Consider the following 26881-nt stretch of genomic DNA (forward strand, 5'->3'; position numbering starts at 1 on the left):
CTTACCTTCTCCTAATTTTAGGGGAGTGTATGAAATCTTTCACCATTAAATATGATGTTGGCTGTAGGTTTTTCCCAGATGTCCTTTATCAGGTTGAACTAGTTCCCTTCTATTCCTTGTCACCTGAGAGTTTTTATCATGAATAGGTGTTGAATTTTATCAAATGCTTTTCTAAATCTGTTGAGGTGCTCCTATGATTTTTCTTCTATATTCAGTAAATAGGTCAAATTTATTTTTTTCTAGCTATTGAGATATAATTGACATATAACATTGTATAAGTTTAAGATGTACAGCACAATGATTTGATATACGTATATTTGTGAAACAATTACCACAATAAGTTTAGCTAACACATCCATCACCTCAATTGTTACATTTTGTGTGTGTGAGTGATAAGAACTTCTAAGATCTACTCTCTTAGCACGTTCCAAATATATAATACAGCATTGTTAACTCTAGTCACCATGCTGTACATTACATCTCCAGGACTTATGTATCTTATAACTGGAAGTTTGTACCTTTTGACTACCTTCATCCATTCTGCCCCCTCCCCCCCACCTCTGGGAATCACCAATCTGTTCTGTTTCTATGGTTTTGATTTTTTTGATTCCACATATAAGTAAGATCATACAGTATTTGTCTTTCCCTGTCTGACATATTTCACTCAGCATAATGCCCCCAAGGTTCACCCATGTTGTCACAAATGGCAGAATTTCCTTCTTTTTCAAGGCTGAATAATATTCCACATTTTTTTTTTCCACTCATCCATCTGTGGCCATGTAGGTTTTTTCCATATCTTGGCTGTTATAAATAATGCTACAATGAATATGGGGTGCAGATTTCTCATTAAGATAGTAAATTAATTTCCTTCAGCTCTGTGCCCAGAAGTGAGATCGCTGGATCATATGATATTTCTATTTTTAATTTTTTGAGGAAACTTCATACTGTTTTCCATAGTGGCTGTATGAGGGTTCCCTTTTCTCCACATCCTTCCCAAAATTTATGTTTTGCCTTTTTTTTTTTTTGATGAGGAAGATTGGCCCTAAGCTAACATCTGTGTCAGTCTTCCTCCATTTTGTATGTGGGATGCTGCCACAGCATGACTCAATGAATGGTGTGTAGGTCTGCACCCAGGATCTGAATCCATGAACCCTGGGTTGCTGAAGTGGAGCACACAAACTTAACCACTATGCCACCAGGCTGGTCCCTATCTTGTCTTTTTGATGGTAGCCATTCTAACAGACATGAGGTGATATCTCATTGTGGTTTTGATTTGCATTTCCCTGATGATTGGAGACATTAAGCATCTTTTCATGTACCTGTTGGCCATTTGTATGTCTTCTTTGGAAAAAAATCTATTCAGTTCCTCTATCCATCTTTTAACTGGATTATTTGGGATTTTTTGCTATTGAGTTGTATGAGTTCCTTGTATATTTTGGATATTAATCCCTTATCAGATATATAAATTTGCAAATATTTTCTCTTGTTCCATTCATTGCCTTGTTTGTTGATTTCCATTTTGTTTCCTTTTTTCTTTTGCTGTGCAGAAGCTTTTTAGTTTTATGTCGTCCTACTTGTTTGTTTTTGCTTTTGTTGCTTGTGCTTTAGATGTCGTATACAAAAAGTCATTGCCAAAACAAATGTCAAGGAGCTTTTTCCTTATATTTTCTTCTAGGAGTTTTATGGTTTCAGGTCTTATGGTAAGGCCTTAATCCATTTCGAGGTAACTTTTGTGTGTGGTATAAGATAGGATGTAGTTTCATTCTTTTGCAGGTGAATATCCATTTTTCCCAGCACCACTTATTGAAGAGACTGTCTTGTCTCCACTGAGTATTCTTGGCTCCCTTGTCAAATAGTTGACTGTATGTGTATCAGTTTATTTCTGGGCTCTTGATTCTGTTTGATTGGTCTACGTGTCTGTTTTTATGTCAGTACCATACTGTATGATCACTATAGCTTTGCAATGCAGATTGAAATAAAGAATTGTGATGTCTCCAGCTTTGTTCTTTCTCAGGAAGAAATTTAGAGTCTTTTGCTATTCAGGATCTTCAGGTTCCAGACATTTCCCCATTCTATCTCATCCCTTGTGCTATTATTGTCATACATTTTGCTTCTATTTATGACACAAACTCCATCCATTGATTGTTACCCTTTTTTTCTTTTTAAACAATCATCTTTTAGCTAATTTAAAAATAAAAGTTTATTTACTCACATATATATCATGTCTGGCATTGTTCATTTTTGGGGGTAAGGTCCAAGTTTTAATCAGGAATCAATCATTTCATCTGAAGAAATTCTTTTGATATTTCTTTTAGTGAAGACCTGCTGATGACAGCAAGGTTTTGTTCATCTAAAAAATATTTTGTTTTCATTTTTGCTGTAGAACAGTGTGATTTTAAAGACAATATGAAAAAATAATTGAAGATATCACAATACTTTTTTATATTACTTTTTGAAAGGATAATATTTTGGATATAGTGGGTTATTTTGGATATAATGGGTCAAAGAAATTATATCATTATAACTATTTTCACCTGTTTCTTCTTCCTTTTTAAAACATGGCTACTAGAAAATTAAAAAATTAAAAAATTTAAAAACATGGCTCACATTTGTGGCTAATATTACTTTTCTTTTGGACAGCACTGATCTAAATAGTTTTTCAAAAATATAAATGAATGCCTATGGTTGCTTAAAAACCTCCAGAGACTTCACATTGTGCTATCGATTCTTCTAGAGCCTATGGCAGAACCTGACTTCTGCCAAACTGTCCACCTGCATCTCTTCTAGCTCTTCTCCTGGCTGAATGTGCTCCAAGCCCACAGGCCTCCTTCCTGTGACAGGACAGTCGCCAGTGCTGTTTCCCTGTGGCTCAAAACACCTTGATCCCTTTCATCCTTCAGTTGTCAGAGTAAATGTTAGGTTCTTTGAGACCTTTCCTTGAACTATTCTCCCTAAAGTAATCCTTCCTCCATGCCCTTTACCAAGTGCTATCAGTCACATCACTCTATTGATTTCCTTTATAGAACATTCAGAATCGGGAGGGATCTTGCTTTGTTTCTCCGTTGACTCACTGTCTCAACCCACTAGGCTGTAAGTTCCAAGGTGAGAAGCAGCTGGTACGTCTTAACGCTTTATCCCCAGCCCACAGCACACTATTACTTTAATGAATGAACAAGGTCTGAAGTCACTCTGCACAGACGTGAACATTTAAATTAGCTCAGAGAAAATATTCCCTTTTTTAAAAAAAACAAAAACAAGAATAATAGCTTTATTTTTGAACAAATTCTTATTTCAGAGATAGTTTCATTACATTTATTATACAGTTAACTATCCTATGTTCTGGAATAACCAACAATTTAATATATCCCATGCTATAATCATTTTTTAAATTGAAATATAATTGACATATAACATTATATAAGTTTCAGATGTACAAGATGATTCAATATTTGAATATATTGCAAAATGATCATCACAATAAGTCTACATAACATCTAACATCATACATAGTTACAATTTTTTTTCTTGTGATTAGAAATAACATATGATTTTTATTACCATAGCTTTGTAACATACTTTGAAATCAGTAAGTGTGATGCCTCCAGCTTTTTTCTTCTTTCTCAATATTGCGTTAGCTTTTTAGGGTTTTTTGTGGTTCCATACAAATTTCAGGATTGTTTGTTCTATTTCTGTGAAAAATGCCATTGGAATTTTGATAGGATTTCGTTTAATCTGTAGGTTGCTTTGAGTAGTATGGGCATTTAACAATATTCTTTTAATCCATTAAGCATAACTCTCCATTTACTTGTGTCTTCGCTTTCTTTCATCAATGTCTCATAGTTTTCAGCATACAGGTCCCCCCAGTCCCCCGGCTGAATTTATTGCTAGGTGTTTTCTTCTTTTTGATGCATCTGTAAATGGGATTTTCTTAATTTCTCTTTCTGATATATTCTTAATTTCTTTAAAATATAACCCAAATAACTTTTCTGGTATGTTTAGCTGATATTCTTATTAAGGTATCAGAATGTATAGGAACGTTCAGAATTCCTAATTTTCTCCTGGGGTTTTCTTTCTGGGAACAAGAAAAATCCTCTTTTTTCCAATGAAGACATTGAAGCCCAGAGATGTTAAGTATTGTCTTAACTTTGTGGCCAGAACTTTAGCTCATGACTCTTGATATTTGAGTGTTATCTTCACTATTAAAGACAGACTAGATGGGGCTGGCCCCGTGGCCGAGTGGTTAAGTTCGCGCGCTCCGCTGCAGGCGGCCCAGTGTTTCGTTGGTTCGAATCCTGGGCGCGGACATGACACTGCTCATCAGACCACGCTGAGGCAGCGTCCCACATGCCACAACTAGAAGAACCCACAACGAAGAATACACAACTATGTACCGGGGGGCTTTGGGGAGAAAAAGGAAAAAATAACATCTTAAAAAAAAAAAAAAAGACAGACTAGATGTGGTGTGTAGCTCTCATATCCTTTCTCAATGTATTTCTGTAGTTCTCTCTCCTAAACTAACACTCAATGGCATCTTGGTCTATAACTAAACATATTTATTCTTAGTAAAAACCAAACTAACAGAGGGTATCTATTCATAATTTACTCTTTGACATCTGTGGGATGTTCTCTAGGAAAAATGATCTTGCAAAAGAGGTCTTAGAATTCAGAAAGCATGACACACTTCATAGAGTGATATTTCTGTAATGGGTCATAGTAATTAAGAACAGGTACCTAAATCAGGTGATGGCTAGACCTAGCCAACTGAACTTAATTTTCATTAAGTATTAATTTCACAGAAAAAAGTATTGTGGTATTTGTGAAAATTGAAACTCGTCTATCAAAATTGGCTACTTTTCCTCATTAATAATCAGATTTTATGAAGTCGCTACTTGTTTTCTCTTTTACATAAGCAGCTGCAAAGTGTATTAGTCTACTTTGGAGAACCTTACCTGCAAGCTAACATAAAAGGAAAGAGGAAATTGCTAATATGTTTTATACTTATTAATTTCCAGTTATATATTTCTATGAATTAGTCATTTCATACAACTATAGTAAAATCTGATGCTTATAATATAGTGGCTAGTATGTATTTGCAATTGAATATAACTTGACAAGATGTTGGAATGCCGCAGAGTTCTGGATATGATTCATTACTTATGACTGAGGGAGTTAACTAGGAACACTTTATTGTGTTACCCCATTTAATGCTCATGGACAACTTGTAGGGTTGTCATGATCCTATTTTACTACCGAGAAAACTGGATCAAAGGGATTAAGTAACTTGTCATAGGTCACACAGCTAATAAATGGCAGTGCTTAATTCCACTCTAAGGGCTGTCTATTAGCAAAGACCTTTTTACCCACAAAGCACTCCTACCCCCATCCCTAGGTCCCATTGTATGATATTTGACTTTCAAAGATTTTTGGCTATGACCCACTGAAAGAGTTATGCTTTGCATCACAACTCAGTACATACATTCATACATCTACATAATTGAAACAAAAGTGTCTTTTATTGACTGTGATATTGTGATGTACTCTGACATTTTCTATTCTATCTTCAAAAAAATGATAGATGTGACTCACTAAATTGATATAATGACCCACTAGGAGGTCTCTACCTGTATTCTGAGAGCTGCTGATCTAAATGCTCTCTTTAGGCGCCTTGCAATCTGCCATCCATTTATAAAAAGTGCACATGTTGAATTTTACTGACAAATCAAAGCTGCATGGATCATTTACATAGGTCATTTTAATAATGTATTCTAAATTTGGTTTTGATTTCTCTTCTCTGGTCCTTGAGTACACTAATGGGATCTTAATCTTCAGAAAAGCTGCTAATATAAAACAATGCCCTATTACTAGGAAATCAAATTTGATATAATCTAAGCAGGTGTTTGTTAAGTAGGAGGAAACATACATTAAAGCCACGTGCATCTAGGTATATTGGTCTATGCTTTGGAGAACATTCAGTTTTGTTCCTAAGATAAGTGTCTTTTTGTGAAAACACTTGAGAGTATCAAATACCACCAAGGCACCAAGAATTTGAGTCCAGCTCAATGGCATTATTGTGTTCAAGCCTAAGACTATTTCCTCTGGCTTCTCTCTCCTACCCGCCCTCTGTCCCTTGCTCTAGTCCCCCAACTCACACTTCCCTGAGCATGAGGTCAGGGCTGTACACCCTCGGGATTCGAAACCAGGGCAGGATGCTGACATCGGCTAGAATTGAGTTCCTCCCTGACAGAAAGAGCTTCCTCTACTTCAGCCTATGTGGCATAATTTTCACCATATGTTTTATTTAAGATACTTGCAGACATTTTTGTAAAGTTTAATATAGTAACAATGTGCACGTGTGTACTTCAATATAAAAAACCATTCTGGCCAAGAAAGGACTTTTAATACTCTTAAACAGGTAGATGATTCTTGGTCCAAAATCATACATTTTGTTGTTGTTGTTGCCATTTAAGGAAAAAAAAAGAAGTGTTTTGTTCAATGAGCACTTAATTCCTAGAGCTCCATCTAAACGTTTGTTTTTATTTAAACCAACTAACACTTTCTAGCAAGGGTGGGTCTTTCTGTGAATAGTGAAATACCAACATGGAGAACAAGTTTTATGAATGTCCTTTAACTGAACACAAATATCTGTTGCATGAATAAACTACTAAGAGCTATAGATAGAAACTACACCAAAATTCTTTCATTAGTTCAGTATTTTATTTGGTGTCAAAGCATCTTAACTTTGAATTGTATAAGTAAGAGTAATTTCATTAGTAATTTTAGAAGAAACAGTTCTAGAAAATATCAATTTTATCAGTTGTGCTACTAGAATTGAATTAAAGAGGGAGTTAACTCTGAATTAATTTATTGAAGTATTTACACAGTTATTTTTTATATCTGTTTAGGTACAAAACTTTTGTAAGAAAGATAACACTTTTATTGCATTATATAATTTCATATTTTACAGGAGTCATAATGCAAACTCATAAGCATAAATATACATGATGCAAACAATTAGCAATGTAACCATTAAAAGATTTAAAATGTAAAACTAGAATTTAACAGGCAAAATACTTAATATGGCTTTTAACGGAAAGTAACTATTTAGAAATGATTTGTTATTGCCTCATTCTAGTCATTCCTCATTAGGTGACATAAAATTATGATCTCCATTTAAAATGGTACATGTTATTCAAGCTAATGTTGCACACATTCTGTAACATGTAGTATGCAGTATGATTCATGGCCTTTCTTAAATATACATATGTACATATATACAGATGTACAGTACACAGACAGTTCTGTTTTAATACCCCTGAACATCTTGATTAAAACTATTATTACAATTTTTTTATTATAAAACTAATCGAAAAGTTGGCATAACTTCTGGGTATTGAAGTTTAATCTGACAGAATTGGGAAAAAAAAAAGCAACAAAATGTTGGTTATAAATACATTCTTTACAAAAAAGTGAATAGTGGTCCCGCACTCATACTTTATATTACAATGAAAACATTTTACTCATTTAAAGGTATTTACATCTTGTTGTCCTTGGTTTCTGTGTGAAATATACAGAGGTTAAGAGTGAGCATATTGTAGGCAGGCCTATTTGTTAGGTTTTTCTACTTGTTCATTTTTGTGTAAGTTCCAAATCTCTTCTTTTGAGTTGTTGTTGATTTCTATTTGCCTTGTATTACTGCTGCTGCTGCTTCTTTTGGTGTTCTGGGAACACGGGGTGACTTTACTTCTAGGAACAGGAAGAAAAGATTTAACTCTTGAAACACCCAACTCCGTCTTTGATTGACTGTTGCTGCATTCAGTAGTTTGATGGCTGCTGAGAGGACTGACCTCCTGCAAGAGGAGAGAAACAAACCACGTTCGTCACATTTGACATTGTCACCAACTTCTATCAGTCTTTCCTCTTCCTCCTCTTTCTCCGAACAAGCATCTAGGAGTTTCTCCCTAAACACAAGGTCTCATGAAAAACCAAACAAAAGACAAGAGAGAGAAGCTGAATGAGTAACTTCCTCTAGACCCGCTGCCTGAGTTTCATTAGGTCCTTCATGGTGTCACAAGAGTGCGAGAATCAGGGGGTCAGTGAGTCACGTGCCTAAGAGGAGCTTCATGAAGTCCTAGGCCTGAGGAAATCATCGGCTTGGACTAGTCCAACCACTTCTTTGTTAGCAGCTCTACAAATCAACTCTATCTCCTTGAGCGAGTCCCCTCACTTTTCTGCTTTCAGATCTGTCAACTAAAAATTGGACTATTACTCAATAATCGACAAATATTTTTTAAGCATTTAACTACAAGATGAGCACTGTTCCAGGTGCTTGGCATACAGCGGAGAACATACAAGAGTAACGCCCTTGCTCTAATGGAGCTTACATTCTAGTGAGTTAGGACTCCTGCACAGCAGCCCTATGACGAGGTGGCTCAACATCGTCCACACTTGGAAGCTGCATGCTCTCAGTTTTCTAGTGCTTCCGAACTCCTATGAGCACCTGGTCCATGTCTCTCATTTTGCCCCCAAGGAAACTGAGAGCTGGATAGGTAAGGTCATCTGCCCACAGTCACAGAGTGATGAAGCTGGCACAAGACCTCAGGTTTTCAACTTTCATTCAAGGTGTTTTCCCTTATGTTATGTTAAATTCTGCCAATCAACAAAGGTGAAGTCAGGCCTACAGAGCTGCTCCAAATGTCTCTGAAGCAGTTGACACTGATGATTTTCCCTCTTTCTAAATTTAAAAGTAACAATGCAACCAAACACCATTTCAAGATTTAGAATATAAAACTAGAATTTAACAGGCAAAATACTTATTATGACTTTTAGTAGAAAGTAACTGGCTTCAGCTGGCAGTTGCATGCTCCTGAGTGTCTTCTTAAATTTGTAAAATGGGACTTAGCCATGGGCTGAGGAAGGCCAATCTTAACTTGTAATTTGGTCTAAAACACCAGCAAATTCAACACATACACGGTATTCAGAAGACAGGGCATGTTACAATAAGGGTAACAGCTAGTTGGCATACAGAACCTCTGAGGAGGGAGGTGGATCTAACAATAAATAATTCTGCCATAATCTTTGATCTCCCTCTGGGAATCCATAGGGATGGTGCCAAGGCCCAGAGAGAGGAAAGGCACACACAGAGTATTCTTTGCTCATCTGCCCCTTCGTCTGCATCATGAAGGCAAGGCAGGTGCATCATTATGGTCCAAGGCAGGAAATACCCGCATGAAATGAAGTACCAAGGAGCAGCCACAACAGCTAAAAATGTGGTTGGTGTGTGAGGCTGAGCGTAGCTAAGTGGGGCTGACTCAGTCCCTGGAGGTGTGAGGATGCAATAGGAGGAGGTGTGATGAGAGCATGGAGAATCACTTCAGCATAGTGAGGGCCACAGCAATTCAAGGCTGGGCGTGTAAGAACAGGGCAAGCAACTGGTGCACAGAGGGATGTTCCTGACACGCTGGCAGCCAAGGGCAAGTTTTGAGGTGTTTTCCCCAAAGCTAACAAGTACCAGAAGCTGGGACTAGGAGAGTTAAGGGTGTTGAATGCTTCCTGGGCTAAAACCCAAAAGTTCTCTCTATTAAACATATAAGGTTACTATCAGTGTTGTCCATATTAAGCTCAAAGATGACCTGCAGTTTGTATGGAAAGGCACTGCCCCTGAAGTTAGTTTTAATTGTTTAGCCTTAAAGAAATAGTTAAAGCTGAGCCATTCACTCAATACTGAGCATCTGCTGGAAGGTAAGAGGATACTATAATTCCTGCTCTCCAGATGGGGGAGTAGTGGGCAGGAAGCAAAGGAAAACACTAGGGAAGATGACACTGGAGATCTCTAAGGACAGACAGGACTAGACAGGTGAAGAGGAGAGAGACGGTTTCATGGGTAGGAGGAAGGGTGAGGACAGACATGGGGAGGTGTCGGGTGTGGTAGAGCAATAGTCAATTACATGTAAAAATGTTACGTGAAGGTATTATCAACTCCTCTAAAGATACATTTGGAAAGAAACAAGGTGGAAAATAAGGAGGATGGCAGCTCAGAGCTATGTTTTTGAGCAGTGGGTCTGCCCTGGTTCAAATGAGAATAACTGGGGAGCTTTTAAAAACCCCAGTGTCCAGCTTGTACCTCAGACCAATTACATCAGAACCTCCAGGAAATGTGGTCCAGGAACTGGGGATTAAAAAAAAAAATCCTCAAGTTGCATTCATTATGCAACTAAAGAAGAGAACTTTTGCTTTAAGGGGATTAAGTTGCAGTTTCATGAGAAGAAAACGCATTTATTAGTATCTGCTCTTTCTATTGATGGTAACTATGTGTACGTGTATTTGCCGTTGTTTTTTTTAATTTTAGAAGGCTGGCTAACGTGCCACTGATTAATGAAACCCACGACGTTCCCTTACTGTTGTAGCAGTAAAGAGACAAGGAGAAGAATTTACTCATTCCTGTCATCCAATGGACAATGCTGACTGCCAGGCCCCTCTCTGGCCACACAGGATAAACTGATTTCAACTAACCCAGAGAGCTCCTACTTCTAAGGGAATTACTTCCTGATAACAGAAGAAACTGGGCATCTAACCAAGAAATGCTAGCTGAGTTTATCATAAGGATAGAAAAAGTGTGACTGCGCCAAGCTTTCAGAAGGCTGCCAAATGAGTGTTACTTTGCCCTCTGCTGGCAGGTCCTGAGAAAAACATCTTCTAGCCATTGGGGAACAGTGCCTCCAAAGGTGTTCCACGTGTAAAGAAAGAGAAGAGTAGGAGACAGCTGTCCCAATACCCACATCAAGTCACACGTTTAAACAACATCATCGTTCTTTTGTAAGAGCCCAGAGATAAAAGAACCCATTTTTTTAAAGGTCCCTTTTAAAACAAAGCTGTCCTGAGCTGCCCGGAGCTTATCCCACTTTCAGTACTAGTTTTTTATGGACAGTACCTTATTGTGGCAACAACACGTCATGTGACAGAAACAGGGGTACAAAACCGTGCCTCCATTAGACATGTAAACAACAGCAGCCAGGCACTACCAGTCAACATTTTTATATAGGAAAGTGACTTGGTCCTTTGGAGAAACAGTGGTTCATGGTTCCTCTTCCCACACCCTCATGGACCCTTCCACGGACTAAGGAATCCTAGAGTGGTCCTAAAGACCCAAGAAATATGCTCTGAACCAAAGCTCAGGTTTCCAGCCAGAATTCTCAGTAGGGACCCCAGGTCACCTCCTTAGGTCACCCTCCCTTATCTGCTCTCCAAATTACGCTTTTGCTGTGCTTCCAAACTGTTCCTAATTGAAAAAACAAAAATCAGACATTAGGAGCGAGTGAGCCAGAAAGGTCGTGCTCTTCTGCACAGATTATGTTTTGGGTTTTTATTCAAGACCTCGCCTTGCCAGTACTGGCCCCCCACCCCAGCCCTGCTTGCCAGAGACACATACGCTCTTTCCCCAACACCCACACCTCATATAGTTTCACATGCAACTAATCAGGACTGAAATCTAATAAAGCAGTGAGAGAGCAGGGGCTGTGGAGCCCAGAGCTGTCAGGTGATCAGATAAGGATTAATAACTTAATAGTTTCACCATGCTCACTTTATAATCCTGCTCTCTGCATGCCCCGCCCCGGGTTTTTGTAAGCCACAGGGGAGTGGATGAGAACAGGATGTGAACCGCAATCGACATGGCTTGGTGAACAAACCAGATATTACTAAATGCCTCTACAAAATCCACATCCTCACAAAATCGCTACTGGGTAAAAAAGTAGTTTTATTGTTTTTGTTCACTCAGGAGCACCATGCTGGGCCATCTCTTGGCATTTATTAACCAAACCACAGTAGTAATTTTGAGAGGTTAATGAAGTCTATTGGAATCCTGGCTCTTCTATTTGACATTCTGATTTGTTTTTAAAGGAAGTCTCACTGAAACATGATGCATGTCATGGGAAGCTAAGAAACTAAATTAAAAATGAGATTTTTTTGTGTATAAAAGATTTTTATGTATCACTTTACGCTGTGTGTGTAAAAGATCTTTATATTGTTGTGATTAACTCAAATTTTCCAAAATGCAGGAAACCTTAAAATTTATCAAATGAGAACCAATGTTCCATTTTAAAATGGAACAACAAAGAAGACAGAAGTTACGTTATTTCTAGTTTTGGCATAAACGAATGAAAACAAATGGAGACCTTCTGAAAAGACACGCAAAATTTTGGGATCAAATTTTTAGGCCTCAAATAGAAGGAGAAAAAGGAATGCTTTTCTATGTGATTCTTTCAAGCTATTATCCAAACAGCAATCTTTCTAACTTTGATTAACTAATGAACATGTTTATCTTTACCCTATTTCTCATTTCCTAACTGTGGTTTAAAAGTAACCTTGTGATGCACATTGAAAGCTTTGTGAAGTCAATTCCACAGCAATCCTTTGTGGTCCCATTTTGAGAGGAAAGGGACACTTACCTTTTGTGACACTGGCATTCTTGGATTATTCACAGTTGCTGAAAACGCAGGGTTGTTTCCTGGACTATCAAACCTCCTTAAATCATCCCTGGAATCAGCAATCTAGAAAATATACAATTTATCAAGTCATGTTTTCATAGTTATACTGTGACACATTCAAGGTACACCTTAAAGTCACTATGGAAAACCCATGGCAGAAGTGTTATTTTTCTCTTCTTCCTTGACCCTCGGGAGCTCTACAAAACACGCCCTCCAGTCCTGTACTGTTCACACGAAACACTTGAAGCCTTCATGTGAAACTAACAGCAAATACCTGAGAAATAGTCTCTAAGGGAAGAGAGTCTATTAAAAAAAAGAAGACAACCAGATGAACCCGACAGAAAAGTCACTTGGCAAGAAAAGAAAGGATATAAAATTTGCAAGATTTTAATCGTTGCCTTCTTTTTCTAGTGGCTAAGTATTTCAATTCATTTCCAGCAAGGGTAAATAAGATAGTCAATTCCAGTTTGTCCTAGAGATTATGACTGTTCAAATATAATAGCTGAGTCTTTCAGTGGAACCTGCACAAGTTACAACCACCTTCTTGTGCTCCCTTTCAAGTAAGAGGCATTTATCAAGGAAGTCTGGTCACATTGCTGCAGACTTCAGAGAGAGTGCCAAAACAGGCTGAACTTCATGCTGCTAATGCTTTCTTTGAGATTTCGGGTCACTGATTTCCATATTTGGGTCTCAAATTTCACAGTTTAAACACTACGACTACACGCATTACACAGGCCAATTAGTCTTCTTATTTGTAAGGAAAGTTGTTGCTGTTGCTTTGTCTATAACATGAATCTGCTGTGATGTTCTCCTTCTGATAGATGACTTAGGCGCCAAAGTTAGGAACACACAAGGAAAAAAGCCCGAGGAAACTTAAATTGTGGCTTGTACAGATGTGTGGCTGCCCGAATGTGTTGGTGTAATTTGTGCTAACACAATTCACACAGGCAATGTTAACTTCAGGTTTTTCAGAGGAGTTTGGAAAAGCAAGCTGTGCTAAACAGAGCTCCCTTATTGTAGAAATGATATTTTGGAAGAAAGGGCTTTTCTAAGCAAGGTAAGGGGTGTTTTGAGTTGGAGCATTAACCATCCTATGCAGTAAGGAATCTCTTTCAGGGAATGGGTGTTATAATGTGGCTTCAAGAAGTCTCTCAGCTCTTGGGTGGAGGCCTTCAATGTCCTCCCTGCTTTGTACTGCTTACCTTGCTTATATCAGACTCAGATTTGCTGGAGCACATACTCTGAAGTTCTTTGACAAGGTCTGCTTCATCATCCGAACCCAGAGAGAACCTCTGATCCAAACTCAACGTCAATGACAGATCGTTCTCGAAAGACCTAACACAAAGTTCAGAAAAGTGTTTTTCAAAGTGAGAGGAACAATTCAATCCCCAATACGGAATCCACACACCAGACCTTTTCTTGGGATTTGGTGTGGGGTAGGAAAAGACTTTTAATATCGTTGAAAGGAGTTTATAAATGCCATTTAATGCTGTAACTCACTCCCATAGGATTTTGATAACTCCCACTCAAAACTCTCAATAGGATAAAATTTTATGTCACAAAGAAACCCACTTTGGCTCACAACATTCTGCTCTCCTTACACTTTTTTCTTTTCTGTCTCTAAGGATAGATAAAGCTAAGACGTGAACACTGTGGGGTAGGGAGCAGTGTGATGTAATGGAGCAAACATGAATTTCAAACTTGGCTCTCCCACTTACTAGCAATATGGCCATGGGCCAGGTTTCCTCTTTTTTCCCTCCTTCGCATCTCAGTTCCTGGGTTCCCTTCTCTGTCATGAATTCCTTATACCTACATGATAGAGTTGTTGAAAATTCTATAGGCTGTCGAATATAACAGATCTAACAGTGGGCCCGGGAGAAAGAAGCATTCTCCTTCTCTCTCTTCATCCTCCCCTTCTGTAATTCTGCGAACCAGGGCACAGGCTCCTACATGTTACCTGCCAAGTGGTAGGGCACACATTTATTAGGTTTCAGTGGGGACCTAGTTACAAACTGCCCAAACCCTTCTATTCTATGATGAACCACAGCATCTTTATAGCTCAGAATTTCTAAGCTGAATCTACAATTCCTGAGAAGCAACAGAAGAAAACAAATACAATCAGCACTTTCAACGTTTAGCACTTAAAATCAAAGAAGTCATGCCAGGTTTCTGTAAATCTAGCATTAAAAAAGATCAATCACCTAAAGTCCGTTTAACAGTTCATAAATGCAGTATTTTACTATACCTTTATGTCAAATGCATTAACGATTGAATTTGATAAAAAAAGAAGCCAATAAAATTTCTAACCTTTTCAACAAACTGAAAGGAAAATAGGCTTTATATTTAGTTATATTAAGCTTAAGGGGCTTTTTTTAGATTTCAGCCATTCATAAGATTTCAGCTTAATACTAGCATTTGAGTGATCTCTATTGCTTTTTTAAAAAAAATTACATTAACATCATAATAGTTGCACAAACTAATGAGAATGTGCCTTGTTTGCTACGAGTGAAATCTGAAAGGGGAACTTACTTTTGTTTTGACAGAGAAGCATTCCTGTTACAATTCAGCTGTGATATAGTCTTATTTTTGATACCTGTATAAAGAAAAATGTAATCATTTCAACTGAATAATTGTCCCTGTGCATCTTGAACTTAGTCTTTAAAAGAAGCAGGCTGAGGCCTCTGCTGCACTTTCACATTGTTTTTGAATTAAATCTTGAGGCGTTTTTCCTCAGGACCGCGTCCTCAATGTAACTTCCCACACAGGCATTTCGAGAAGGGCAGCGAGTGACCAACAGCCTCACGTATATTAACGACTACAAGCAGCACAGCTACCACGGCCTGAGGTTCAGGTCAGGAAGCCCGAACTCTGCTTTTATCCGTCGCCCCTCTTCCCACTAGTCAAGTCCCTATGTCCTTAGGCCTTTCTCCTCAAAGTACCTAAAAAGGGATTGAATACCTGCCTTTTGATGACATAATCTCCCTTTCTCTACCTTTATTCGCCTGCCACCATCACTGAGCATGTAGATGAGGTGCAGTTTTTGATGTGTGGCCCCCATGATGTGTTCCAGTGCGTATAGCATTAGTAGCGTACTTGTAGAAGCTTATCTTTGAATTGCTTTGTATTACACAGAAAGCAAAGTATGAACAGTATACAGTCACAGAATTTAAAAAGAACGCTGCATCTCATACCAATGATTTTCAAACTGCAGACTTCGACCCATTTACAAGAACAAGAAACAGACTAGGAAACATCAGATTGCACTGCTTGCAGTAAATATATTGATTTGTATATATATGCAAATACAGATTTGTATGTACGGGTCATGTGGAAAATATATTGTTCACTGTGGGTTATGGTCAAAAGAGTTTGAGAAACACTGTTATAAACCATTTCAGACTCCAATCAAATGTCTTTCTACAATACATACTCTAAATTTTATAAGGTCATTAACATAGTTGCTTATGAGTGAATTCTAAAATTGTATGAAATATTGCTAGCACAAATTCTAAAAATGATTTTGAAAAGTAAACTGAATTTAATATATGCTGCCTATAAGCAGATCATCAGAGAGAATCTCTCTACTAGTTTCTTTACACATTCTTTTGTCATTATTGTCAGAAAGCACTGACTAGTAGCTTTCCCCTAATTACCATAAGCGTACAGGTTTGGGCCTTGCCTTCCACAGCCTGTGACTTGACATCATTGTCTTTCTGTGTCCCCAGAGTACCAGGCTGTGTCTTTACCAAACTTTATGGGCTTCCATAGTGATCTGCATGGAATGTAAAGGGGTTCCTATATTTTTTTTTTCTGAACAACGATCCAGCCAAACATTGTTGTAATTAATTTACTATTATAAAAAATAAGCAAACTAACTAGAGGCATGCCAATCTTTGGTTCTTAACCAAAAAGTGGTTCATTCACCCAACCACAGGGCCAATGAATTTACTTTGTAAAATTAGCTTTTAGATTTTATAAGTCTCTATGTTGAAGTCATTGTAAACTATGGTTGTATATAATTTTATAAATCTTTCAAATGTTTTCTTGTTTCAAAGAATGTGATATTTGATACGATATCAAATAGTTTTAAAACTACAAATTATTGAAAATATAAATGAACTTAAAATCATTTATAATTCAATTTTTTCTGTTACTTTTTTTTGCTTAGACTTAATTCCATAACATTGCCTTAAATTCATATGCATTTTATTGATTTTGCTTGTCAACTCTAAAGTATATATTGACAATGCTTCTTGTTTAGGGAATTATTTAGTTCAAGAAAGAAGCTGGTCCTAAACCCTATAGAAATTATAATAAACTTGGAAATGGTACAGTGAAAAGCCTGGATGGCTGTCAGTTATCTGAGTTATGGATTATTACATGTGCCATGGACTGAAGAAAACAGCACTGGACTTGCAAGAAACAAAAACTTGGCATGCAGAACCCCGTGTTTCCAGAAGTGACTTGGAGCAGGTAGCTGGGGTTTCTGAACCTCAGTTTTGTTAGCCGTATACAGAGATGACAATCCTCATTGTAGAGCTCTTTTGTATACTACAGAGGGATAAAAAAGTGAATGGCATAATCCTTGGTACAGAAAGTCCTCTGGGGAGTCTCTATGCTATATTGGAGGCTAGAGTCTAATGAATTTATTGCCTGATTCAAACACTCTAACTTTGGGAAGTAATGGTAAGCTTTTGAGATCAGAATGTATCCCATTATAAGTATATAACACTGATCTTAAAAAAATATAAGTAGGGGCCAGTCCAGTGGTGTAGTGGTTAAGTTCGCACGCTCTGCTTTGGCGGCCTGGGATTCACCAGTTTGGATCCCAGGCGTGGATCTATGCACTGCTCATCAAGCCATGCTGTGGCAGGCATCCCACATATAAAATAGAGGGAGATGGGCGCAGATGTTATCTCAGGGCCAGTCTTCCTCAGCAAAAAGAGGAGGATTGGTGGCAGATGTTAGCTCAAGGTTGATCTTCCTCAAAAAAGAAAAAGGTAAACTCTCATTTTATTCAGTGACTTGCCATTCAATCATTTAAAAAAGTGGTGACATTCACACACTGGGGGTAATTATAAAACTCTGGCATATATTGGGGCTGGCCCTGTGGTCGAGTGGTTAAGTTCGCGCGCTCCGCTGCAGGCAGCCCAGTGTTTCGTTAGTTCGAATCCTGGGCGCGGACATGGCACTGCTCATCAGACCACGCTGAGGCAGCGTCCCACATGCCACAACTAGAAGAACCCACAACGAAGAATACACAACTATGTACCGGGGGGCTTTGGGGAGAAAAAGGAAAAAATAAAATCTTTAAAAAAAAAAAACTCTGGCATGTATTAATATGGTTAAAAATCATAAATATTAAATTTTTATTAAAAATCAACATAGATGCTTATATATAAAAACATCTCAATGAACAAAAGCAACTTTTTATGATGTAAGATTTCAGGCATCATATTCTTTTATTTAGCAACCCCACTGCTGTAAAATTGCCATAAAATTACACAAAACAGAATACTTTGGAGCATAAGAGGGCTCCTGAAGACCTAAAATTAATTATAAATGTCAGAAATCCACAAGGCATATGAAGTTGGAACATCTTTTTTTTCTTACTCAAATATGGATCTCCTTTAGTGAGGACATTCATAATCTGTATAACTGTTGACTATCCTATTATGAAAGCCAAAAGGAATAGGTCTAACACCAGAGATAGATGTGTTATGCCTTCTCTGTTGTTAGAATGAAATCTTACACATTTCTTTTTTATATATGATATCCCATTACACAGAATTTATTTAATCACTTATTAGAATGTAAACTCCATGAGGGCAGGTATTTCTGTCTGTTGTTTTCACTGCCCTATGGCCAGTACCTAGAACAAAACTTGGCATATGGTACATCCCATGTATGAAAAAGAAATATGTAAAGCTGATTTACTCATAAAGGCCTTAAACTGGTATCAAATATGTCTGTACACATGCTTTTAAAAATTTAAGTTTGGCTTAGGAATGCACTTTAGCACACTTCTTTTTAGTTGTCAATTATTCCATAAATATAATTACGGACATCAAGAAAATCAAATTAATGAAAAAACAGATGATCATTAACATGGGAAGGACAAATTTAATTTCTGAATTCTAGCATGAAAGGTCAGTTCTTCGGGTGGGGGCTCCCAAATATTTTTGGAAATTGCCTACTATGTACTTGGTTTATTCCATGAAAAGATGCATTGAAATACTCAGCATTTTGTTTTGTTGAATGCACAGTGATGAAAATAAAGGCATATTTCCCTTCAGAAACCAAATCATGAGTGCCCACCCACTTACCTTCCTCACTCAGGTCTGGCTTGTTCCAGGTGGGTGAAGAGAACCGGCTAGACTTCTTTCGAGGACTGGTGCTCACCTTTCTCCAGGCACCACTCTCTCCTTTCTTCTTGCTACAACTGTTATAACTTGAAACTAGAGATAAAGGGAAACTTCCTCCTTTGAAATCAGCTGTGTGCTGGTCTAGCTCTGAAACAACATAAAACCACATTTTGCCAAAAGCACAACAGTGATAATGCAATTTCATAGAGTCGAGCAAAATGCATCATTTCCAATTCTCAAAGAAACAGACTCTTCAAAATCACCGGCCTGCTTAATACCTAAGCAGGGGTTTTGTGAACCAGCAAATTTTTCTTGGAAGGCTGGTATTTAAACATGAGCCAATAATTAAAACACAGAGTTCTGGGGCAAAGTTGTGAAATGTGCATTAATGTTGAGATAATTTCTCTAGTTACAAAGAGAGAAAAGAGAACTCCCCAAAAACAAATTCCAACGCGTATTATATAAGGCTGTGAATTTCCTCTCCTCCCAGCATGAGCCCACATACCTGCTCTCGGGAGGGGGCAGCCATGCAGAACAGCTTTATTAAGCAAGATGCTGAGAGCAGCTTTAACTACAGCCTGCTGTCCTTGGCTAGGGTGTTTTTTTGCAATTGTTTGCCCAAGGCCAGGCTGTCTTTTCACAGAGGCTCTTGACAATATTGCGTCTTGAACTCTGGGTGCGATGACGGCATTCCACAACTTAGACATCCACCTTGCAAGAAAGGGGTGGATTCACAGTTAGGAACAGACCTCTCAAGAATTACACACGACTCCATGAAGCGCAGGTCTGAAGACCGTGGAAAAACACTTAAGTGTTTCTACAGATATACTACCTTTCCCAAGTAGTTTTGGAATGAGTGAAATTATCCAACACCAAAGTAATTTGAATTTGCCTCAAAAATACAATGTATTTCAAATGCAACTGTTTCCATGTCTCCTTTTACTGCTCCCTGAGAGCAGGAATCAATGCTTGAGTGTTTGCTGAATTAATGAATAAATAAATACATCAAAAGGAAGGTAAATTTACAGACGAAAGAAGTTTGGAAAAAAGATTTCCTGAAGGCCCGTGTTTAAATAGCTTAAACTTATTTGCCCTTATTATTGTCTTATTTCCTTAATAAGACACACATATTGTATTTTAATATTTCTGGAATTGGGAAACATCTTATAATCATTGGCAAATTAAATCTGCCTGCTCCAAGGGAAGGGCTCAGTGTCTATACCCAGCGGGGCTTAGCCCTGCAGAGAGGGCATGGGGTCAACCAGCTCTCGCCTCAGGTGGACTCTGTGTGTTAATAGCTATAGTAGTGGGGCTTTAGGCCAAGTATGGAGCACCCGATGCCAATTGAAAGTCCTTCAAAAAGGATTACACTTTGTTGCAGCATTAAAAAACAGTTAATATGATTAAAGACTGTAGAAACAAAACCACGTCTCCCAGAATAGGAAAGTTTTCAAAGCTATTAGATAATTGGCATAAACCTTTCAAGTTCAAACTATTACCCAGGTATCAAACATCCATCTATCGTAAGCTTCTCCGTTAACGTCTAGTAATATGGAACTAAAATAGAGAATATAGACAAAAATCTGGTATCCTATAACACAAGTCAAATGTACACAGTTCCTCCTAAAGGTGTGAAAGGGGTAAAGATGATAAACTTTAGTTAAAAAAAAAAGTAGCAGTTCCTTAATATGGCTACTGAGAGACAATTCTCCAGCAAATTTTTGCACATCTTGTGTCAGCTTTGTTCTGGACTATCTTTTCACGGATGTTTATATAGCAAACAGCTTTGGAAGATAGAGACAGTGTCTTCTTCTGGAGCAGAGGGTAGATCTGTTTCCTGAGCAGGATGATGAAAGTGATGTCTACTTCCAGATTTGCCAGCAGCCCCCTTTAGGAGACTGGGGGGATGCCTAAGCTCAGAGTTCTGCAGCTGTGATGCCAAGCCAGCATCCATCTGGGCCACCGGTATCATCCTGTGAGACCTGAGGAGCCAGGGCAACTGATGCCAATGTGAAGCTCAGGCTCGGGCCGTGCTGGGAGTGATGAAGTCCTTAACCTCTCACTCAGCACCTGGAAACTGTGGCAGGCTCACTTGTTAGCTTGCAAATAGTGTAAAATTCTCAGAGCCTCTAGTTCTCAACAGTGACTGTCCTCCCGAGAGGAAAGGCCAAAAACTGACTCCAGAGTCTTGAGACTCTGGACATAAAAAGACACAATTTAATTGTGATACTAATGAAGGAAGGGTAATTATATGAATAAACGTACTTCTGCTTTTTAGCAAGAAAACACTGTGTAGATTTTAATATAGTACTTCTTCCTTTCCCTCCAATTACCTGTTATTAAATTGACAGTTCGTCTTACAATAGAGATGATACATTACTGATATCACCCTGCTTTCCAAAATGGATTTCTGCCCAGGATGCCAGAAAGTGTAGAATCAAATCTAATAGCTAATCATGGAACCCTTACTAAGCTGGAGCGTGACAAATTTATTCCTCCTTTCAATTTCCCCCTCATTTTCTATTTCATTAACCTTATTGTTTGTACGTCTGTTCTCATACGCTGCTACAAGGGAAAAGAGAATAGGTACAGAAGTCTCATTAATAAAGGAGGAAACTTCAACTCATCAATAGAACGTAAGGTTTTGTTTTTGTTTTTTTGGTTACAGGATACTTGACTGAGTTTCTCATGTGAACCTTCCCCAGGAGACACTGCACAGCAAGTCACACATGACCTTGATAAGAGTTTTCTAACAGAGGGAAACTGCTTCCTAGTCTTAGCTAAAATGGTTTCCTTAGGAACTATCCAACAGACAAGTCACGGTTGTCCTCTGACAGGAGCACAGAGCTCTGGTGTGCTATGTTGATGACAGGAGGCGGCACAAGGTGGCCCCTTGAGCATCCTCACTCCCAAACACCCCAAATTGGCCATGGCTCTATTTTAAAAAGGCAAATAAGGAGAAAGGACACTTACTTCACTGTCGCTTGGGCATGCCCTGGGATTACAGGACAAGACAGGAAATACTTTGGCCCAAGAAGTGCTTCAGGTGTGCCCAAGCGGGCCAGGCAGGAGTTGAGCTGGCGCCAGACAGCCAGGGCCCAGTCGACTGTCTTGCACACAGGGTCGCAGGGAGAGGGCACCTGACCTCTGAACTAGAGAGACATGGAGGCGGAACACAGGGGCTTGGTTTAGAACATTGCTTCTTGTCCTTTGTTTTTTTAAGATGTATTTCCTTGTGATTCTATGCTTGACCCTCTTCTTTTTTCTTTTTCTCCCACATGGAAAGATTTGCCCTGAGCTCACATCTGTTGCCAATCTTCCTCTTTTTTTTTTTACCCCTTCCCCAAAGCCCCAGTGCATGGCTGTGTATCCTACTTGTAAGTCTTTCTCATTCTTTTACGTGAGCTGCTTCCACAGCATGGCAACTGACAGATGGGTGGTGTGGTTGCGTGACCGGGAAACCAACCCGGGTTACCAAAGTGGTGAGTACTGAACTTTAACCACTAGGCCATCAGGGCTGGCTCTCCTTTTTTTTTTAACAGTCCAAAATTAAAAATATAAAACTACAAAACAAAAATATAGCTGAATCTGATTTTACCTTCACTTAGGGTGGTTGAAGGATGGATAAGTAATAACAGACAGTGTTATGTGTCTTAGCATGAGATACAGATCTGTAGCTTATTATGTGACATGAGAGGGTTCAGACACAGTAGAGCAGTAAGTAGACTAAGAAGAAAGCTTGGATGAATTCTTAAATATCACTTCTGCAAAAAATCATTTTTCACATGTATATAGAGTACCTCACAGGGTCTTGCAAACAGGTGTTCAAGAAAGGATTTTGAATAAATGCCATAAAAAAAGCCATTAAATATTTCAATGTTTTGGATAAGTGATAAGATGGTATAACTGGATCTGTGGTGCGTTTGCAATTTTAATTTCCCTAGAAGGAAGGTCTCAGCTAAAATGCTAACTTCATCAAAATGTACAGAACTCTGCCAGAATAAAGACTTTTTTTTTTTTTTGAGGAAGATTAGCCCTGAGCTAACATCTGCTGCCAATCCCCCTCTTTTTGCTGAGGAAGATTGACCCTGAGCTAACATCCATGCCCATCTTCCTCTACTTTATCCTTCGGACGCCTGCCACAGCATGGTGTGTAGGTCTGCGCCCAGGATCCAAACTGGTGAACCCTGGGCTGCTGAAGCGGAGTGCGCAAACTTAACCACTACACCACTGGGCTGGCCCCGAGACATTTGTCTTTAAATTTTAAAATGTGCAAATTTTAAAGAATATTGTGTAACACACATGGTTTAACGGGAGTAATTCTTTTGAGAATTATATTTTATAAAACCAAGTCCCTTTTGTTAGTATGGAATTCACAAAAGGACAAAGATTTATTTACTATTAGGAGAAATATCTCTCAGTTATTCAGAAGTCAGATATAGCAGTTGACTCTGTATTTTATAAGAACGTAGACTCGTATGAATCTCTGCTTTACCAAGTAATTACGGCATCAAGACTGAGGACAGTCTGTGAATGTTTGCACGTCCTCCATGAAGGGGCATAATTCAGCCTAGGAAGAATGAGAGTGGTTCAGTGACACGAGCATCTCCGTTCAGGTGTTAGCACTGTCACATGAGGCTTTGGGATCTGTTATCATAATTTCCCTTTTCTTCAAAAGAGGAACGACCATTATATTTCTCCTACTCTCTTTGATATTCTTCCAGCAAGAATAATGAGAGCAGGTACTCAATTAACCATAGCTAAATGTTAATTTCCTACCAAAAAAAGTATAATTATTTTTATTAAATACTAGTAGGAAGACTGGTAATGTCCTAAAAGGTCTGTTTACTTATATCCCTGTAAGAGATTGGAAGAAGAAATCGTGACCAAGTGTCAGTGTGGTTTGAGGCGCCCCCAAAGATTTGGTTCTGTTCTGCAGTTACAAGATTTCTGATATTTTGCAAGAGTCATTCATTCCCTTTGTACTCTTACCCCAGGAATCCGCTTTATTAACCTATTCAAAATGATTTTTTGGTAAATAAAAGGCATTACCCTTTCCCCCCTTTCTATTCACAGCACACCCCACATTCCCACTCTCAAACACAATGGAAAAGAGAATAGAGCTTGAAGCTTGCAACTTTCCTTTCAAAATAAGTAAAATCAATCCTTTTCAAACTATATTTACCAGAGGGCTGGAGTGAGGGAAGAGGAGGCACATTTTACCTGAAACACCACCATATGTAAAAAATAAAACTGGTACCTTTCAGAGAAGATTGACATGGTCCCTGTGCAAAGAAGACACCCAAATTTGTGAAGCACTCCATGTTTTTCTTCTAGGTAAACTTGGGACTTTGATGTGTCAATGTAGGTTCATCCTCAGTAAAAAAAGTGTATCATTCTGGTGAGTGATGTTGACAATGGGGGAGACTATGCAAGTTTGGGAGCAGGGGGTATATGGGAAATCTCTGTAGCTTCCTTTCAATTTTATTGTAAAGTTAAAACTGCTCTAAAAATAAAAATAAAGTCTTTAAGAAAAAAAGTGACATCTTTTGTGATTTTTTATGTGAATTTTTTTGGCAATGAGATTTAAATATTAATAGTGATGAAGTTAATGGAAGTATCAGTAATTTGAAAAGCTACAGACCTATGACCGCACTTTACCTTACCTTTCTTCCCACTGGTTGAGGTCATACAATGGATATGCTTTGGTCAAAAGCACATATTTATGAACAGGCAACTGACCTGAACATAGCTTGGGTAGAAGATTTCTCTAAGAATTTCAGATACTAATTCAAATCACCTGTGGTAGGCACTGTTCACTGAATTACCAAAGCCCTCCACCCACCTCCCGGTTTAACCCCCCCGCCCAAATGCATGTACATTCTCATCCTCTAACACAGTAGACACAGAATTTTGTTCAGGGACTTGGTGGAGAGCTTCAGTCTTGGGGAGGCGGGTCTAGCCATGGTCTGGGGCGGAGGAGTGAGCATGGAAACCAGTTCTGGTTAATTAAGGAGAAGTCATGTTTTGGGGAGTTTCAGAAAAAGATGCTTTTCTCGCCGAGGAGGAGGAGACCGAGGAAGCTGAAGCTCTCTATCCCCAAGCCCCCTGCTTCCTGACTTTGAGCATGTTGTGTGAATGTGTGGCACCTGAAGCCCTGCAGTGTCCTGCAATCCTGAAGGGAGGTCGAGACTCACGCAGATCCAGGGACCTGACACCACGCAGGTGCTGAACAGACACCAGCAACACCTACTGCAAGGCATCTGGTTCTGTAAGGGGAAAAGCCTCTTTCTGTGAAGCAGCTAGCAGTGGGGTGTTGTGTTATCTGCAGCTTAAAACACTGTGCTGACGCAACAAAGACACTGTCCTCCAAGTGTGGCCCATCTTGCAGGATTAAATGACAAAATCTTGCTAAATCGAGCTCTTTTATTTTAAATCTACCCTGACACTCAGTTACTGACCCAACAAGAATATTAAATTAAATAGTAATTACTAAATTTGGTCTGCACTAAATTAATTTTGTAATTGGGAGAAAATAGAATATAGAATTTCAGAATATTATTCTGAAAAAAATCACTAAAAGTTATTATTACTTTTGAAAATGTGTCAAAAGTGCTGAGTGGTTAAAGCTCCTCGCACTCTGCTTCGGCAGTCCGGGTTCGTGGATTTGGATCCTGGTCATGCTCCTACTCATGAGCCATGCTGTGGAGGCATCCCACACACAAAACAGATGAACATTGGCATGGATGTTAGCTGAGGGGGAACCTTCCTCAAGCAAAAAAGAGAGGAAGCTTGGCAACGGATGTCAGCTTAGGGTGAATCTTCCTCACCAAAAAAAAAAAAAAAAAAACAACATCTAATTTTTCATGTGGCTATTTAATATTTACTATAGCACAGTGTGTCACAGTCAATATATTAAAACTAACTTGAGTGGATGGATAATGTTGTGAAGGCTCTAAGGAAACAGTAGCTTTTCCTTAAGAAGAATGATTAATTTTCTATTCTAGCCTCTTACAGCATTAAGAACTGGGAGAGACTCTTTAAGAACAGTTAATAGCAACAGTAAAACCTACTGGCTTCTCTTTTTTAAAACTTAATATAGTCCAGAAACTGTTACAGGTTTTACATGCATTATCTTGTTTAACCCTTGACTATCCAAAAAGTTTACTTGCCAAAGGCCACACAGTTAGTAAGTAGTAGAAGGCAAGCCCAGGTCTTCTGACCCTCAAGCCCCCTCTCCCACCTGGCAAGAGGCTGCAGCTGTGGTTTCTTACCTTATTCACAACCTTCCTTCTCAAGAACCTCTGCAGCAGTCCCTGCATGGGCTCGCCGTCCCACCGCAGCTGCACCCAGCGGAAATGCTGCTGCACCAGCAAGTCGGAGCCCTGGAGACAGGCCTTGGCGATGGTTCCCATCAGAAAGCAGTTCTCATGAAAGTAGTAACATTCCGCTGTTCCGTTTCCTACAACAAACCAGCGGTCCAACCTCAGCAAGCCACATTATGGGACACGTGCAAATTAAAATAAAGAAAGAAGAACATGAAGGATAACTCGTACTCTGGGGAACAGAAAGGTCAGAATGGTCTCCCCACCACCTTTACCTTTTTGAAAAGTACAGGGGCTTTCAGGGCAGCGATTTTCCAGAGGTGCCAAAAAGTCTCCCAATAACTCAGACAATGAAGATCTTTCCAAATTCTCTAAGATGATGATGATTTTCTTCTTAACAGGAGACTGTTTCACTGGGATCAGACATGCTGTGGTCAAACAGGGAAATTCGGTAATTAAAGGTTTTACAAAAACCTATACGAATTGGCAAAAACTTAAGTTTTAGTGAAGATGTGACATTGGGAATGCTCTTAAATTGCAGGAGGAGTATAAGGATTCTGAAAAACAGTCTGGCATTGGTGAATACAGCTGAAGATACACACACACAATGATCCAACACTAGCTCCGTAATAGATCCCAAATGTCCACCAGCAATAGAATGGAAAAATAAATAGGAGTATATTCACATGATGGATTGGAAAGGGAACAA

The 26881-nt window shown here is 38.7% G+C and overlaps 1 protein-coding gene and 1 non-coding gene across 8 annotated transcripts in view; one reads left to right on the forward strand and one right to left on the reverse strand.

The window, feature by feature from the left end:
* Nucleotides 1-6698: 6698 nt before the first annotated feature.
* CTTNBP2 (cortactin binding protein 2) overlaps nt 6699-26881 on the reverse strand; it is a 153252-nt gene continuing 133069 nt past the window's right edge. For 6 of the 7 annotated variants that reach the window (XM_014838473.3, XM_070512386.1, XM_070512375.1 and 3 more), the window contains 9 exons: nt 26448-26600; nt 26122-26309; nt 21821-21999; nt 19353-19558; nt 18809-18994; nt 15012-15075; nt 13685-13817; nt 12444-12545; nt 6699-7847 (listed from right to left, as the gene is read on the reverse strand). In XM_014838473.3, coding sequence (XP_014693959.3) covers nt 7602-7847; nt 12444-12545; nt 13685-13817; nt 15012-15075; nt 18809-18994; nt 19353-19558; nt 21821-21999; nt 26122-26309; nt 26448-26600 — 1457 coding nt within the window. In that variant the 3' untranslated portion in view covers nt 6699-7601. Of the gene's footprint in view, nt 7848-12443; nt 12546-13684; nt 13818-14200; nt 14440-15011; nt 15076-18808; nt 18995-19352; nt 19559-21820; nt 22000-26121; nt 26310-26447; nt 26601-26881 lie in introns of all 7 variants that reach the window. The other variant, XR_011504125.1, reaches the window with a different exon arrangement.
* Nucleotides 24076-24177, forward strand: LOC123288369 (U6 spliceosomal RNA). The gene has a single exon (XR_006532045.1). It is a non-coding gene; the product is annotated as a U6 spliceosomal RNA (small nuclear RNA).

The sequence above is a fragment of the Equus asinus genome, chromosome 1, assembly GCF_041296235.1.
Source record: "Equus asinus isolate D_3611 breed Donkey chromosome 1, EquAss-T2T_v2, whole genome shotgun sequence".
Lineage (NCBI taxonomy): Eukaryota > Metazoa > Chordata > Mammalia > Perissodactyla > Equidae > Equus > Equus asinus.